General features: G+C 35.2%; 1 protein-coding gene across 1 annotated transcript; it reads right to left on the bottom strand.

Moving 5' to 3' along the window:
* Positions 1-217: 217 nt before the first annotated feature.
* Positions 218-6,561, bottom strand: LOC128217084 (uncharacterized). Its single transcript, XM_052923953.1, has 5 exons — positions 6,399-6,561; positions 4,877-5,136; positions 4,551-4,674; positions 2,841-3,026; positions 218-2,442 (listed from the first exon to the last, which is right to left on the bottom strand). Exons 1-5 carry the CDS (start codon positions 6,493-6,495, stop codon positions 1,952-1,954), a joined length of 1,158 nt encoding a protein of 385 aa, XP_052779913.1. The 5' UTR covers positions 6,496-6,561; the 3' UTR covers positions 218-1,951.
* Positions 6,562-17,740: the final 11,179 nt, after the last annotated feature.

Here is a 17,740-nt window from a genome sequence, read left to right as displayed (position 1 = left end):
TGTACATTGTTATGCTATTGTATGTGTTATGTTAACGCCATATTAGACAATTACTTGACGTTTGTGTAATAATTATATTATATTTAAGTCACGCATATATATTATATGTTTACTACATAATGTGTATATTACCAAAACAGTTAAATATGTATTGTAATACGAACGGTTACTCTTTTCTATTTTCAGAACATGCTCTTATATTAAATGGAACACTATATTGGATAAAGTTTATTCGACATATATGGACATACAATTTTATTATGACTGAAATGGTGCATTATAAAGATGTAAACATACTCACACATTACTAACATTCCCATAAGAACTGTTTAAACTGTATGGAAAGTTTAGACTGGTAATATTAACAATATTGTTAAGGAGGTTGATTCACATATAAACCTGTTTTGCAGATGACACGAGTCTCTTTGCTTTTGTCGACTCCCCTCAGACTGCATAAAACTACAAACATACAAAAAGAAAATATCTCTCTGGGCTGACAGATGGCTTGTAAAGTTCAATCCTACATAATCGGAATCTTTCGTCATAGCTCGGTAAAGAAATGAACCCATTCATCCACCGGTGAATATATATGTTCGACACAGCTATACCTTCTGTTGAACCTCACAAACATCTAGGCATTTCTCTCTTTGATGATTGCAGTTGGCATGCTCATATTAACCTCATCAAAGATAAAGCCTGGTCCAGAGTTAATATTAAGAATCGTCTTCCTTATCGACTTGATCTCAGTAGACGGTCTGTGGAAGTATTTTTTCTCTCGTTTTAAGGCCAATCTTGGAGTATGCAGATGCTATCTGAGGTCATTGTACATACTATAAAAAAAGATGAACTGGACAAAAAAGGAATGTGCGCTAATAGCTACTGGTTGTACTCGTCTGGTTTCTCTGCGCTTGCTCCAAATCGAATCTGATTAGGAGACTTTGAATACTAATACGAGAGAAACACAAACTTCCTCTCTTCTTTAAAATGAAAAATGGTTATACTATACATTTTAGTTCCTCAGACAGTAGGGCAACCTCCAACAAGATCACTTAGAAATTCATCCACTATATCCAGTTTCCGAACCCGCACATCTTTATATAGGAATTTATTCCTTCCTTCTACAATATCTGAATGGAATCGTCTCCCAGCTATAGCAAAGACTGTTAACAATATTGCTGGTTTTAAATTATACCTCTATTTGGATACGCCAACAAAACACAATGTTTTATTTTGGGAAACGTCGGCTATAGGTCACGTACACTCGCCTCCACAAAGATTGTAGGTCCCTGAATCACCACCTCTATGTTAACCATATTATTCTCTCACCATTTTGTAGATGTGCAAGTACACAGACGTCATAACATTTTCTCTTCATTTGTCATCCCTTTGAACAAAGGAAACATATGCTCACTACTGTCCAATCTCTGACTGAGGCAATACTCCGTTTGTTATTATATGGTGATGTCACCCTGTCATTAAAGAGAACAATAGCACTCTGTTCGACGCAGTTCATCGTTTAATTTACATTTCAAAAATATTTGAAAACCAGTCATCGACTTCTACCGCCCAATCTCACATAGCTTTTACATATTGCATCTCTTCATCTTTCTTATTCCTTTTTTCTCGTACTATATTTTATTATTCTATATAAGTTTAGTCAACTCCTAAATAAACACTTTATTCTTGATTATAGTTATTGTATTTGAAGTCTCACATCCAATCATTTGTGTTTAAAACATACTTTAATTTGAGCTTGTATTATAATTACTTCATTAGTAATAACTGCCTTTAATGCAAATTGTTATTTATCATAACAGGGACCGGAACTCTATTAGTTTATTTCTACCGTTCAAATCCTGATTTTAATTATTTACTTATATTGAAATTTTGTTAACTTTTGCTCAATGAAATATGTTTAAACCAATAACTTTTAAATGCATCTTCAATTAGTTCATTCATATGGCAAATATTGGCTTTCATTAGAGACGGCAGCTTCGTAGGATGGAGGCGGTGGTCTCTCTGACAACTCTATTGGAGGTTGAGGCGGATTCGGGGTTGTTTCATTGTTACTACTAGTTGAATGTCTTGATGTTCCATCTGTTTGTCTGCTTTCGCTTCCTGTCGCTTGGTAGGGAACACTGCTGGATCCACTATGTGATGGAATTTCACTTTGTGGTGGCGCTTGTGGCAAATTAGGGGGAACATCACATGCTCCCTCTTGAGGTAGATCCGCTATCAATGGTCGCGATGACGGACACTTAGTAATGAAATCTTTATCGGATATATATGGGGGAAGGGATGGATCCCTTTGCGCGGTCCTGTGTTTGTCCACCCCATCAAAAATAAGGGATCCGTATGGGGGAGGAGAATCTGATCTTGGAAAAGCCGATGCGTCTACTTGCAAAGGTTCATGTGATAGCCCGCCAACCTCAGTATTTCGACCTGCCAGTAAAGGGAGACTGAACAATTTATATCCATGAGGTATTTAAACCAGCTTACATCTACTTTATCTGTATCATATGAATTATGTATATGATCAGCAACGAAATACGTAATTATAATCAACAATATTTTAAATGTAAATAAAAAAGAGTGTCATTAGAATGTTGTAAATCATCGTATATATACATATATATCTTTACCTTAAAAATGCAATATTTACAATGCGCCATTAAGTCAAACAATTTAAACGTTGTTGTCCTTTCCCCCAATGCATTCAAATGCATTGCATTGCAGTAATAATTCAGGCATCAGCGTAGGTATTTATCAATATAACTATATAACTACGTTGATTTTGCAAGATACGGACAACTTTAATGCATATAAGCAAAATAACATACCTAACGTGTTTTGGGTTCTTTGATCACTTGGCGTATTTTCATTTCTACTAACTTTGCAAACACAGAAGCAGATTGCAAACACTATAGACATGATTCCTAAAGCCACGCCCGTCATCGAAAAACTACTTCCATCGTCATCATCATAATCGTCGTCTTCATACGAACTGCGCCATGTTGTGGTTGGAGCTGTAATGAGAAGAATGTTTTGCTTCATAGCCTTCCAGTTGATGCCGATTCCGAAAAGGCTTATATGTTAAATTAATATTGATAAATGTTGGTTAATTGTGAAGTTGGCGACGAGGAACCGCTTTAAGCCCAAAGTGATTTCTTGTTCAGTTGATATATTTCATCATTGTTCTAAATGTATTAGACGGTAACCTGTTTTCAACAGGCAGGTAACCAAACTATGAAGTCATGTCAGTTTTAAAACCACAAATCTAAATAATAAAGTGTTACTTATTGAAGGTTGATTGGCGATTTCATTGGCTGGTAATGTACGTTATAATTTAAAGTTACTTCTTTCAGCTATTCGATGCATTGAATGATAAGTCAACTGAAATCCGACCTGTGAATTTCAAATTTATCTATGCATGTCGATGGAATTCCCACATCAAAAGAAACCAACTGCAGTCATAGGTAATTTGGCATATACGTTGCCGTATCTCCAGTAATTGGCTTCTGAAGAGGCGGGCTTCTTTTCTAGGAAAGCATCCACACATGTTAAGTTCGCATTGGTTTTACATCAACCAACGAATCTAATCGTGGCTTATAAATGCGCTAACAAGAAACGCATGCTACAAACAAATGTCTTTAAAGTCTCAGTTTAAGTAATGTAAACTTATCGAAGGTAATGTTTATCCAAATCACATCTCTTATCCTTTTTTGACAATTTTTAACTGCCAGGATGATCACAATGCATTTATCGCAATTAAGAACATGCAACAAAAACTAGACTATATTCTAATTTTACCGCACTAAATGTTACTACGAAATTTGCATATCACGTGACGTTGTTAAACAAAAAAGACTAAATTTCTTTAATTACTATTTATTTTTATATTTTTACTAAGGAACAAATTGTTTAAATGAATTTGAAACAAAATATTCATACTAACACTGTTATTTTCATAAAGTATTTCAATTCAAAGCTAAATTATATCAATTGGAAGCAAATGTAGGTAACAAGACAATTGGTATCTATAGACAGATGAAATCGGCGAATTTTCCCCAAACAGGAGATATTTTTTTTCATTCCAAAATGCTTGCATCTCATTTATTTCAAAAACAGGGGAGTATTTTTCTTCATATAAAATTTCATATTAAGTATTTCTCCAGTTATTTTTAAAAGCACAGAGGCTCTCTTTTCGGACCGAGACAGTACTATTAACAAAGTTCTATTCTCCGCCCACGTATCTACCTCATTATCATAAAGCAAGTGAGTAGTCCATTAAGTGAAACCGTTCCAATACATTTCTGTTAAATAAAACATCGTGTGGACCTCGGGGTTTTATCAGACACTATCTAGGAATCAATCATATTAATACGCATGTTTATTTTTTCTCTCTCAATGATTCAACCCTAAACATACTGGGACTTAAAAGTCTTTTCGCTGCAGAATGACATTGTAAACATGATTTTATTGACTGAGTACGGAGTATGCTTTGCTTATTTATTTTTTTGAAACAATAGTAATATACGAAACAATCGTACCCTTATATTCAGCAAAGACCACAACGTCGAAGTCATTGTTTTTATATGTGGAGGCGTGTTTAAACTCTGCATACGCTACATCGGCCTTTCTACATTCTTTAAAGTACGTAAATCTATGGCACATCTGAAAAAACACACCATTTTTGTAACAAGCAAAACTGACGTCAGCTGAAAAAAAATAGAAATTGTATTTGGCATTAAGACAAAGGAACGTTTTATCAAAACTTTATATAAGCGTTTAGTGCAATAATGTTTATTTTCCGTGTTCGTGTTGGTTTAGTGTAGTTAAGATTATGATTGGTATTAAGAGTGAAAAATAGTATTACCACCGAGCTATATCTTTGGTAGCGAAACCGGAACCTAGATGTGCACAGGCGTTCCCACCAGATTTGATGTTTCAGCTCTCCGTAGCTTGATACACACAGCTCTGTATTTTCCAAAGAGTTAATAATTTTGAATTCGCATTTTGTTATGGAGCCGTCTGGGTTGAAAATTGGGCTGCCGTCATAATGAAACTGTAGATTATAATCTGGTTGTAAGAAGATGTGCTGGCCACACGTATCATTTGTGACGTTAATCACTTGCTCTGAAATGATATGAATGGTATGGATAAAACTTGTAAGATACTTTGAGTTGTATTGGCAAACTAATGCTGAAACAGATTTACAATTAGATGGAATTATTGTTTGCAGATGACATTTCCATTTCAGGGAAAAAACCCGCTAAAATATGAAACATTAACACCCATGATATGATTAACGATTACATTGGGACTACAACCTACAATTATGGTATTTCGTAATCGTGGTGATTTATCAGCCTTTGAGCGTTAGACTTATGGATGTATTAAATGGCTTTGGAGCTGTTTTCAATTATAATGGGAATTGTGCGTTTTAAAATAACTCGGAAAATTCAACAAGGATGGCCCTGATGGCTATACTTGTTCTGTTGTGCAAATGTAAAGAGTACGACCTTAATAAATAAACGTTATGTCAACTGATTGAGGCTCTAATAATGTAGGTACGTATACATGTACGTATACTTTTTAAGTGCACAGCAACATCGCAGTATGTGTACAGTGTACAACGTCACATAATTATATTTCATGCTAATATACACATTAACACAGAGTTAATGGCAGAATTGTATTGAAACAATGGTGTTTTGCAACGGTGTTTCGCAATGGTGTTTCATTTAGCGATGTCGCCTCGCAATGGTGTTTTGCAATGTTACAAGCGCACTAGCATTGTCTGATACTGTCACCTATGTGCAGACTACGAATACACTAAATGGAAAGGTGTTAACATTTAAATGAAGAATTAAATGCAGACTGAAATTGATCAGTATGGGTATTCAGCATGCGTTTATTTTCCAAGAACATATGGACGATTGTTTTCACATTAACAGCCTAGCCTGAACAACATGGTTTACTTAACAATGCATACATCCACAAATGACGTCAACATTCGTTGTATTTCGGTAACCATTACTTTTGAAGTAATAGTATAAATGATGGATGTATGGTCATTTGCCAAAAACACAAACACATTTTTTATCGTCTAACAATTAATGCAAGCATGTTCGATTGTACATGGACTGATGAACTGAAGACTTAACTACGTTCAAGTAACCTTTACCTTAACGATGGTTGTGCTTGTTAAATTTAAACAATTTGGATTTTGTCCAATACGACATAAATACTACAATATAGAAACATTATGAAGGCAAATACAAAAATAAATCGCATATTTCACACACAGTGAACCAGCTATATGTGTCTTTGTGATTCAGAGGTCATCGTCCTAGATATTAACCCTGACAATAAGCAAAATCTAAAGCCACACTTACCACCGTTGATCAAAACACAGAACACGAATAAATGAGCACACAAAAAACACTGCACAATAAAACATATTTTGTTAGGTTCCATTCTCGTGTTTTTCATTGATCCGAGTTGTTTTGTCTAACTCATTGCAGGTATGTTTTGCAATATCTTGTTTCGAAAGCAGGCTCATTGGATATCGATCTCACAGCACTGTACAGCATGGCTCGGTGGTTTAGTCAGCTAGCATGCAAAATGGGCTGGATATGTTTCATTTATTGGAGTTGTAAATAAAACATTATAATAAACCACATGTTACAAAAAAATGACTTAATAGAACTAAGTTCTATGATAAAAACAAAACATCAAATAAAATGTTAGTTTATACTACTAATTTCTGTTGAAGCTTACGTGACGAGTGCCAATAAATATAACGAAATGTGTCGTAAGCGATGAGATACATCGGTAAGTAAGAATTAATGCGTTGTACACAAAAAGATCATTTTTTTTTTTTTACATTTTTCTTTTTTTCGTGTTATTGTATGATCTGGTGTCTAGTCCCTTAATGCATAAGAGCTACCAGAGAACTATAGCACATATTTGTCTGATAATACATTTGTTGATTGCAGTGCATCGTATTTAACTTAACTCGACACGATCATAAAATGCACCAGTCAATTGTAACCACGCCCCCCAGCCAGCAAAACTTATGGGACCCATATTGGTCCCACATGGGTTATCATATGGGTCCCATGTGGGCTACCCATCTGGGCCCCACATGGGTTTTGCAACAGGGCTCCATGTGGGTCCCATATGGGCTGAATGTGGGACCCATATGGGCCCCACATGGGTTTTGCAACAGGGCTCCATGTGGGTCCCATATGGGCAACCCATATGGGCTGAATGTGGGACCCATTTGGGCCCCACATGGGTTTTGGAACAGGGCTTGATATGGGACCCATATGGGTCCCACATGGTATTTGTGGGCTCTATATGCCCTACCTAAGCAATAAATTTGGGGTAAACCGTTACTTTTGTTATTACATGTTATAATATATTGATTCCAACTACCTAAAATATTTTATCTTGAGTGTTCACCTATTGCATTACTATCCTTTCATTGGTTATCTAGACAAACAGCTATGTTGAGAAGTACAAATGACATAATGTCAACATAATATTTCATTACACAACAAAGATAGCAATTATCTTATTAAGTTTATTAACATGAAAAGATTAGTAATGTAAAACAAGATGTACACTAAAAAAAGTCAACAAAAAAAACATACTGACAATACTAAGATTTTGCGTAATACTGGCAATATAAAAGTGGCACACAAGAAAAATGTGATCGCCTAGTAAATTTTTTAACAGTTAAACTTTATGACTTAACTCTTGGGAATCTTAATTATGTTTGCAATAATACACTTCACTGGCAATCGATTTAAACTTAGATCAATAAATACAATTCTAAAACCCTACATTTAATTAATGATATAATTAAGAAATTTACAAACTACTTCAACTGATGTACCGGCATACTTCTGAGGTTGTTTTCGATAAAAATGGCCGAGGAGCTCCTAATGCTTTAACCAATGTGTTTAAAAAATACACTTATCGAAAGACGCACAATTCTAATAAACAGAGCATAGAGTGCATCTACACATTCAAGTATAACAATATTGCTTAGACATAATGCAGCGTTTCAAACCAGAAATGAAATAACAGTTTCAATGTAATATCCTTATGAATGAACCATGCTCATTCCTGTAGTCTGCTATTTATATCTATATAGCATGCTGGGATAACACGGTACTTCCGGGATATAAGATCTATAATATGGCTGTCCAAATAAACGTAGTTACAATCAATGTGTTTCTTATAATATCTAGCCCTTAGACATAACATTCAAGTTAATTGGCACATTGGATTCAATCACAAAAATCATACATGTAAAATAAGATTTTAAAAGGAGAAAAAATTAAACACAAACCAGAGCTATTGACTAACACAATTAATGCACCTTGTAATACTGACTAGTGAACTGACATGACTGAATGTTAAAACATATATATATATATGTCCTTATTTCCTCCATGTATGTTGAGTTACATTACAAAATACAGTTATAACAAATATTTACATAATAAAATTAAATCATTTAGACCTGATTCATTGTTGCATGCATCGAAATAAGACTTTTGAATGAACAAGCCTGAATTCTTATACTATTGCAAGAAATCATATTTTTAAACAAGCCCTGCTATATAATATTCAGAATTTGAGCAAGCCCGGAAGACATTTTACCAGTGCAGGGCTTGCGGGCTTGTGCTAATTTCGACCGCTGTTGTTGTATATCAAGGAGGTAAAAAAAGGTTAAAAAAATGTATCTACCATGTACAAATCTAGGATCACTGTTATCGCCAAGGAAATAAATGGGGTTGATATAATTAAAGTCATCTGGCCCCAATTTCTCGAAAGTTCTTAAGCGTAACACCCTTAAGTAGCTTATTTCATTCAGCCAAATTTCTTACTTCATCTTAAAATAAGTTTATTATGTGTGTATCAAAGTTTAAAATGGTGTACCCAGGATAAGAAAATATTATAGTAAAACAAAAACCGACATCATTCCGAGATATTATGATTATTATTCAATGTCAACAGGTTTCGCTTATTAAGAGTCTTCTTTAGAACAATCATCCAAATGTAAACTAAACATATTTGTCTTGTTGATGGGTCTCTTATTTGTCATGGACAGTTTGTCTTATGTTTATACAAAACAGTAAAAGCAACATGGATTTGCCTATAAATATAGATAAGAAATGCTCTTCTTGAAACCCTTAACGATATGAAAATTTAGGGAAAAAGTTGGAGATATCTCATTATTACATTATTGTGATACATTTTGCATACAAACTACATAACATGTCACACGACATTGATGTGTTTATGATAAAACAATAGAAGCATACATATTGTACATAATCAATTTGAAAAATATTCTGACAGTTTTTGTTGGTTTAATTCTGAGTCGTAAATCCGAATTTTTATGGTAAGTAAATAAGTCAACATTCTACTCAGGAAGCATCAGGGTGACCCTTGCTCGGTCTTTGCGGCTAACCTCACGACCTCGAGACTCGGAAAGCCACTTCTATATGGCCCCTCCATTTCCTTGCGGTTCTAAAGTGTGTTGCTGGGTTCAATTGTAGACATCCTGTAAATAGTGTTAGTGGATAGATGAATATCTGAGACAGTTATTTCATCAAAGTGATCATCAAATGTTAAGTAATAAATAAGCAGCATTTTATCGTCAACTATATATGGTAATTTTAGCTAGGCAGATAAATTTAGGTATCTTAAAAAGATTGTCATTTTTTAACACTAATACTCAGTTATATTTTTTTAATCCATTGATGTATATGCACAGCATAGGTAGTTTCATTTAGCACACCTTAATATATACAACAACAAAACCACCTACTGACAAAAATGTTTATCAAGTGGAGTCCGTCCAGTTTTTTTTTTGTTTGGTTCCCTTTAGGTTGTATTGGGGGCCAGATTTGTTGTCAACACCGTCTTCATAATTCGGGAAACCGTGTCCACTGTGTCACTCCCACCATATACTGCCAAGTATTATACCTTGAACAAAACGTTGTGCATGAAAATGCCTGTAAATCCACATATAAATGCAAAACAGCAAAAACCCTCAAGCAGAACCATGATATCACACTCAATGTGGTACAATTAAATATTAAAATTTGAAGCACTGTCAGCGCCCCATATACTGGCTCAGTTTGTGTGCCTGCCCTTATATTGATAATATCAGATCACGTTTCAAAAACAAACTTAAATGAATAATGTCACTTCAAAATATAATTTTAAAGCTCAAATTATGCATTTTTAAATTTAAAGACACCTCATAAAAAAATCAGTCAACTATGTTTGGGAAACTTACAACGGATGTTGCAGCATTCGCTTGTGACTTTCGCTCTTTGAAGGCTGCCAAATCCACCACAGTTTTGAGGGGGAAAGATTTCCCCTCTGGCAACTCACTCGGAACTGCATCTTGTGCTGAACCTCTTGCCAGGATGAGACGAAGGAGCTGCGTATGCTGTCGCAATTGCTCCTGCTGGTTTTCCAAAATCACAGAGATCAAGGTGTCCCGATCTGGAACGAATAACATTCTGTCAAAAATAAAAAAATAAACAAGACACTTCAGGTAATATACAGTGAACCATTAAACCAATAATGTGATTGGCTGTTTGTTAATGTTTGTAATAATAAAAAGATGCAAGGTTCAATTATGAAAACCATTTTACATTCCATTAAAATTTTCTATTTACCTTCTTGGATTCTGCCCTGCCGAGCATCGAATAATGAACGGGTAGCTGGAATGTTGGGGGTGTTGGTTTTGGCTGTAACAGGGCCATCATCCTCATCATCACCATTAGCAGCAGTGGCACCCTGGCTCATATCCTCGTACAGCCTCTATCCTTTGTGCACTTTTAAATTGGATAAAAGATTAATGATTGTCAGAATCCATTCAAGAGAAAAGAATATGTTAAAATCTCTTTGGAGGTCGATATATCTATATGTAAATAGGTTCCCCACAGCTGCATGAACCATTAATTTGCCGTTGTTTTTTTTAGTTTTGTTTTGGCATCTGCCATCCCGAATGCCTTTACTTTATAATTTATATATTATCGCGAAATTATATGACAAAATACAAAATCGTAGCACAAACGATACTTCTACACGAAAGTAATCAGTAATTCACTTATTTAAAATCAAATTACTATAAATATCAGTTACAAGTTGCTTTAAAAGTTAAATAAGAACCTTTACCTTTTCTTAAAAGATGAATTTAACCATTGTTTTTTTCACTCAATCACGTTCATCATCCGCGCGTCGATAAAATGCCACGTGACAATTTTCTTTGCATATTTTTTTATTTGTGACTAAATTGCTACTAAAAACACAATTGCAAAAGGTTTATTTTTAATAAGTAATAAAAAAATATGAAAATACGGAAAAATATCTGTTCCTTGTGTATTTGTGTATCATCGCCACAACATCGTGCCTTACAATCTAACACTGCCCTACTTTACTATGATAATGCCGAGTATATGGGACCCATATGGGACCTATCTGACCTATCCTTAATTTAAGATGGTAAACTATGTGTTCATATAATATATTATAAGGGTTTGTTAAGTATATGCATGGGCTGGAAAACCTGGGTGGGATTAATGAGGAAAGGTTGCACTGGACAATGCTACGAGTGACCTTTTAATGTTAATCGGATTATTGTTTTATCATTATACAAACGAGGACGTCAAAAAAAATGTTAGATAGGCATCAAATATTCTTCGAGTTGTCCAGGTCAATGATTAAAATAAACGATTAAAAACTTTTCATTTTTTCAAATGTCATTACTAACTATTAGAGGCAGAATTAGTAGGTGTATCTGTGCGGTATTAATTATCACTAAACAAATAAGGACTATCTGCAGCGACGACCATATCATAGGACGGAGGTGGCGTCTCTGACAAATCTGTTTCAGTGTTTGGTGGAATTTGACTTGTTTCATTTTTATTACTAGTTGAGAGACCTGGTGTTCTATGTGTGTGTCTGTTGTCACTGTTTTCAACGCTATACTGGACATTGTATGCTCCATTTTGAGATGGCTCTTCACAATGTGGAGGTGCTGATGGCAATCGATAAGGAACATTGAATGCTCCAGTTTGAGGTGGTTCGTCTATGAGCGGTGGAGCTGAAGGGCGTATTGTATGAGTAGTGGAATCCGTACCGGATAAAAAAGGAGGAAGTGATGGGTCCCTTCCTGTTTCCAGTATGCGCAATCTATACGGGAGTGGGGAGTCAGGCTTTGGAATATCCGTCATAGCTACTTGCAAAGGCTCATTGGATCCATCGTTCCGACCTGTGTACACAAGGAATGAGTAGGTATAGTTGATACCCTATGTCAGGTTAAGCTTCACAATATAGGTATGCTTTAAGAGAGCACATTATTTGAGGAAGAGAACGATAATGTATCAAATCGATGGCCTATAGCACTTAACAAGCTATCGCTGTTCTTTTGTACACAAGAAGGTTAATTGAAATAAATTATGGACAGGTAACCCCAAACACATACCTGAATCCTTTCTTCCTATACAAACTCTGGCCAGCAATGCACAGATAACGATGGAAATAGCGAACACTGTAAATATCACAATCCAAGTCGGTTTTTTTTGTATCAGCACCATCATCATCTTTCGGTGATCTATTAGCTGGAGCTGTAAATAATCATGACATTACAACCACATACGTACGTATTTGTCGACACACACAAGTATACCAGTCACTTACTATAATTTTCTAAGACTTTTTAAAGCAATTGTAAAAGTAAAAATACCAAACAAATACAATCTTTATAAAACATGGTAAACTATGTAAAGGAGATATATTTATGTCTTAAATATGTGTTAGTATTGAGACTTGACTTGAGTACAGCTATCGATGAACGTAATCGAATGGGATGCTTTGAATGGAACTTCACCAAGGCTTCCCGGTGTTAACTCTAAAATACCAACTCTCTTGTGCGACTTGGACACTCGGGTAAAGCCCTTTGAGTTTAAAATCATATTTCGTGAATTTCACGTAGGCACCAATAATATCCTTTATGCAAGATTTATTTGATACGAATTAACAAAAAAAATAGTCAAAATCGGGTCCATTTTTGCATTTATTGTGTACATGTTCAAGATTGTTGTTTACTTATATGAACTAATTTACTATGTTACAAAATAGCAGCCATATCTTATTATCAATTTCAGTTTTGGATTAAAACACAGAGAACGATTCACAGATAGTAACATCACACTAAAATAAAAATTTGATGATTGTAAAATTACGGCCCTTGCTCGACATAGACATGTCTGTTTTCTCTTCGTTTGGTATTATAGTGAAAGTCGCAATTGTGGTTTAATTACATGCATTTTATTCATTGAAACTAGAAACAAAAGTTTAATACAGACAATCAGACTGGGACATTTGGACACACAGATTATTATTATGTATTTCAGTTCCAGAGCAACTCAATGACGTATTTAATTAGAGAGGATACATGACAAGTTAATCATATGATGTTTTAAATAATTACATATCAAACATTTAGTTCCCTTTCATAACCATATAACATTGTTCCATATAGTTTTAATCTTTGCTAGCATTATGTGGCATCTGAGTATCAGAGTTTAGAACATTGGGCTGTTTTCTGAAATAATTACTTCACATTTGCATTGATGTGGTTTTGAGCAAGTTTGAATATACTGAAAATGACTTCAATCCATCGACCACGTTTGCCAAATAGTTCTGGGTCGTTGAATAACATTCCCGATTTACCAGTGCAAATTTCTATATTCTCCTTTTTGTTCATTGTGTAATTTTCAATAAATAGCAATGTGGTCGACCTCTGTTTGGAGTACTTCGGTTGCATAGAATCAAGAACATTCCATATCAATAAGGTGCAACACATCGAATCTTTCACAAGCACTTAATGTGGGTTTATCGACCTATCCACCATTCATCTGTTCGCTGGTTGGCAGTGCTTTGGCCAAACACAAATCTCTTCAAACCGTCCATGAATTTTTTTTTGTTATGTCTGAAAAATGGTTTCAGAAAGCTTTTGCTCCGCAGTCTGCCTGCAAGGTTTTCGGAACGAATCCGTGACTTGTATGACTTGAAACTGTGTTAACGGTGATCTTCTGCGAAAGTCTTCTGAATATTATTAAAAAAACAAACTTCTAGTCACAAAATTATTACACTGTGTCCACCAATTACACCCTGTAAACACAAACCGAACGGTTTTAGTTTGTCAAAACTATAGATATGCCAGAGATAATTAGGTCTTTGGACAAGATACATTCTTCGTTTCAGGATTTCTCAATTTGACACCTTCCGAATTCATTCAGTACTTCAAGCAATCTCATGACATTATTTATTTTTACTTAAAAATAAGAATCAGCGTGTAAACCCTGCCACTTGCTCCGATATCCTTGTCCTTCTCCGCTGATTAGTTTTGTTCAATTATATCTTTCATGATGTTTTAAATTGAACAAATGTGTCTTGACGAGGATTTAAGTTCCTACATATATATAAGTATAGGCTTACAATTAACGAACACTCACAAAAATGTTGTGCCAACAAAGGAGGAGTGAAACAATTTCCGCATACTTGAAGCACGCATGAAAGGCAAATTCTTATTCAGTGTTTCCATTATCCGATGCTTACGACGATGGTACCGCTGCTGACATGAGTTTGCCTTTAATAAACACGGGAACGAGCAGCAGCATCCATCATCCTAAAAATAATTCATTTACAGACAAAAAAACAAGAAATGATTTGCATATGGTATGTAAAGATATAAAAATGTATTAATATCAAAATCACTAAATGTTATACTACCAGATACGACAGTACTGATTTCATATAAGTGATTTGAAACGCTTATAAAGCAAAAAATAGCAATAACGTACCTCTTGTACACTGAAAACAAGGTTAAGGCAATGGAAGCGTGGGCTAAACTGTTGAACCTTCAGTTCGTACACGTTTTCTAAAATCGACCTTTTAATTAACAAACGCCTAGAGCCGATTGTTTAGGACCTTTAACTAATCAAACATGGTGAGTAGTTTGTTTACGACCCTTAAATTAACAAACACCGAGGGTCGTTTGTGTAAGACATTTTACTAAACAAACGCCGAGAGTAGTTTGTTAACAACCTTTAACTTAACAAACGCCGAAAGTAGTTTGTTAACAACCTTTAACTTAACAAACGCCGAGAGTAGTTTGTTTACATCCATTTACTTAACAAACGCCGGGAGTAGTTTGTTTACGTCCATTTACTTAACAAACGCCGAGAGTAGTTTGTTTACGTCCATTTACTTAACAAACGCCGAGAGTAGTTTGTTTACGTCCTTTTACTTAACAAACGCCGAGAGTAGTTTGTTAACAACCTTTAACTTAACACACGCCGAGAGTTGTTTGTTAACAACTTTTACTTAACAAACGCCGAGAATAGCTTGTTAAATACCTTTTACTAAACAAACGCCAATAGAAGTTTGTTTAAGAAGACTGTACATGGTTCATATATCAACATATAATATTAAAACTGCGTTCTCACAGATTGACCGATTTGACAAATCTGAATTGTTCGAAAAACGGCCGGAAATGTCAATTGATAGTAACACTTTTTGACATAAAACATCAACTTTGGACCAAAAATATGCAGAAAGCTGTCGAAGAACAGCGATCTAGACTATACGCCGTTACGTGTTAGAAATTAACACAATAGAAGGCAATAAAATGTCAAAATAAAAATGCAACAAAACCAGGTTTTCAATGATTGACAGAAAAACATCAGCCTTTGTTGTGAGATGAGTTTCTACTGTTTTGTCTATTCTAAGTTACGCTCCTTGACTTTGTCCCTAGGTGCCAATTACCCATTCCGATGGACGTACTCCATTTATTATTCCGACATTCCAAGTTTGGTCACAATATGTCAACCCTGACTAAAGTTATTTAATACCAAACGGTTATCTATTTTTAGTAGTAGTGATCTTGACACTAGGGTCCCAAACGCATTCCCATGAAAGGTCTCCATAAACTATACCAATATGCCAAGATTTTTCACAATTTGTCAACCTAATTTTAGTTAATATGTAGTACTAACCATCTTTCTATTTTAGCAACAGTAACATTGACCTTGACCATGACTCTCGAGACCCCAAACACAATCACATGAAACTAGCAAAAGTTATTCAGTATCAATCATTTTCTATTTATAGTAACAGTGACCTTGACCTTGCCCCTCAGGGACCCCAAAACCAAAGAAAAGCATGAAAGGGCCGTAATTGGTATTAAGTGTGTATATGGAGTTAAGTCACCTTATTTTAAAATTGCAGTCAATAATTGTGTAAAGTATTAAGTCAATTAAATGAAGGATATATAAGGCATTAATAAAAATTCCAACTTGCCCTCTAATTTTAACCTAAGCTCCTAAGTCAATCAGTGGCCATATTTTTTTATAAAGGATAACATGGAGTTTTGTTACCTCATTGTGTGATGGTCCTGAACAACTGTATTAAGTGAATTGAATGAAGGGTATTAGTTTTATAAGTGCAAATGCCAACAGATTAACCGGACATTAACGCCGACGTAAACGCCACGCCGGGGCGAGTAGTATAGCCTCCTTATTTTCGAATAGTCGAGCTAAAAATTGAGATCTTATCTTTAGTCAGCTTTCTTAAATCACTATTTCCAGACATATACGCAAGAATTGGTTCATTTCAAGTCAAAAACGGTATATATGTGACAGAGTAGCTTTAATTATTTTCTATTTATAATTATTTGTATGTTTTAAATATTTAGACTATTTTTTATATCAATAAGTTAAAACAAGGGCTTCCATAATAATACCTATTTTTCTGGCGATCTTGATCACGAAATCACTCTTGAGTCTGAAAGGAGGGTCAGAGAAAGCTAGAACAGCAGTCGCTTCAATGGAAGAGTGGCAATATTCATTGGTGGCAAGTGCAGAGCAATTCTGAAATGAACGAATGTTTTGACACAAAAACATGCCAAAGCGGATTGGTTTTTCAATAGCATTTGTAGATTAGATGCATTACTTTTACATGTTGTAATATAACTGTCCGGCTCTCATCCACAAGAGCGAGGGTTCGAACCAACCAGGGACGTTATCGTGTCCTCACAAAAAGACACCGATATTGGTAAGTATTGTTTCTAGAAAACGTATTGAATCGGTACATAATACATTTATATATGTTTTTCAATTGGAGCAAAGAAACTTATTTATGAGGTCAAACCACTTGATAAAACAAAGGTTACGATAATGTTTAGGGTGTTTATACTCCGGGTCCCGGTGTGAGCACATTGAAGGGTCCCAGAGTGACAGTCCGACCACCGCACACCTATACTGGGCAGACTATCTGGCGATTAACCAGTACTAGGTGCTTAACCTCTACAAGGAACTGACTACTTCTGCACATGCCAGGGGCAGGCAGTGGTACAGTGCGAATGGTCGTAGGAAGGATTTCATAACCAATTACATCAGAAGTCACCTGGTTCGCTCGGGAATCGAGCCCGGGTTGTCCTATTCACAGTCGAACGCTCTACCGATTGAGCTTACCGGGCGGACTTGTTAATGCCAGAAGCTACCAAGCGATATTAAATAGTAGGTGTTGGTACATTGTGGCATTAGCCAAATGAATAATTAGCATTGCATGTAGTATACAATAGAAACATAAAGATTATAAAGATGCCTTATTTTATAAATACAAACATTAAACT

The sequence above is a fragment of the Mya arenaria genome, chromosome 14 (assembly GCF_026914265.1).
Source record: "Mya arenaria isolate MELC-2E11 chromosome 14, ASM2691426v1".
Taxonomy (NCBI): domain Eukaryota; kingdom Metazoa; phylum Mollusca; class Bivalvia; order Myida; family Myidae; genus Mya; species Mya arenaria.
This window is presented reverse-complemented; position numbering and strand designations above follow the sequence as displayed.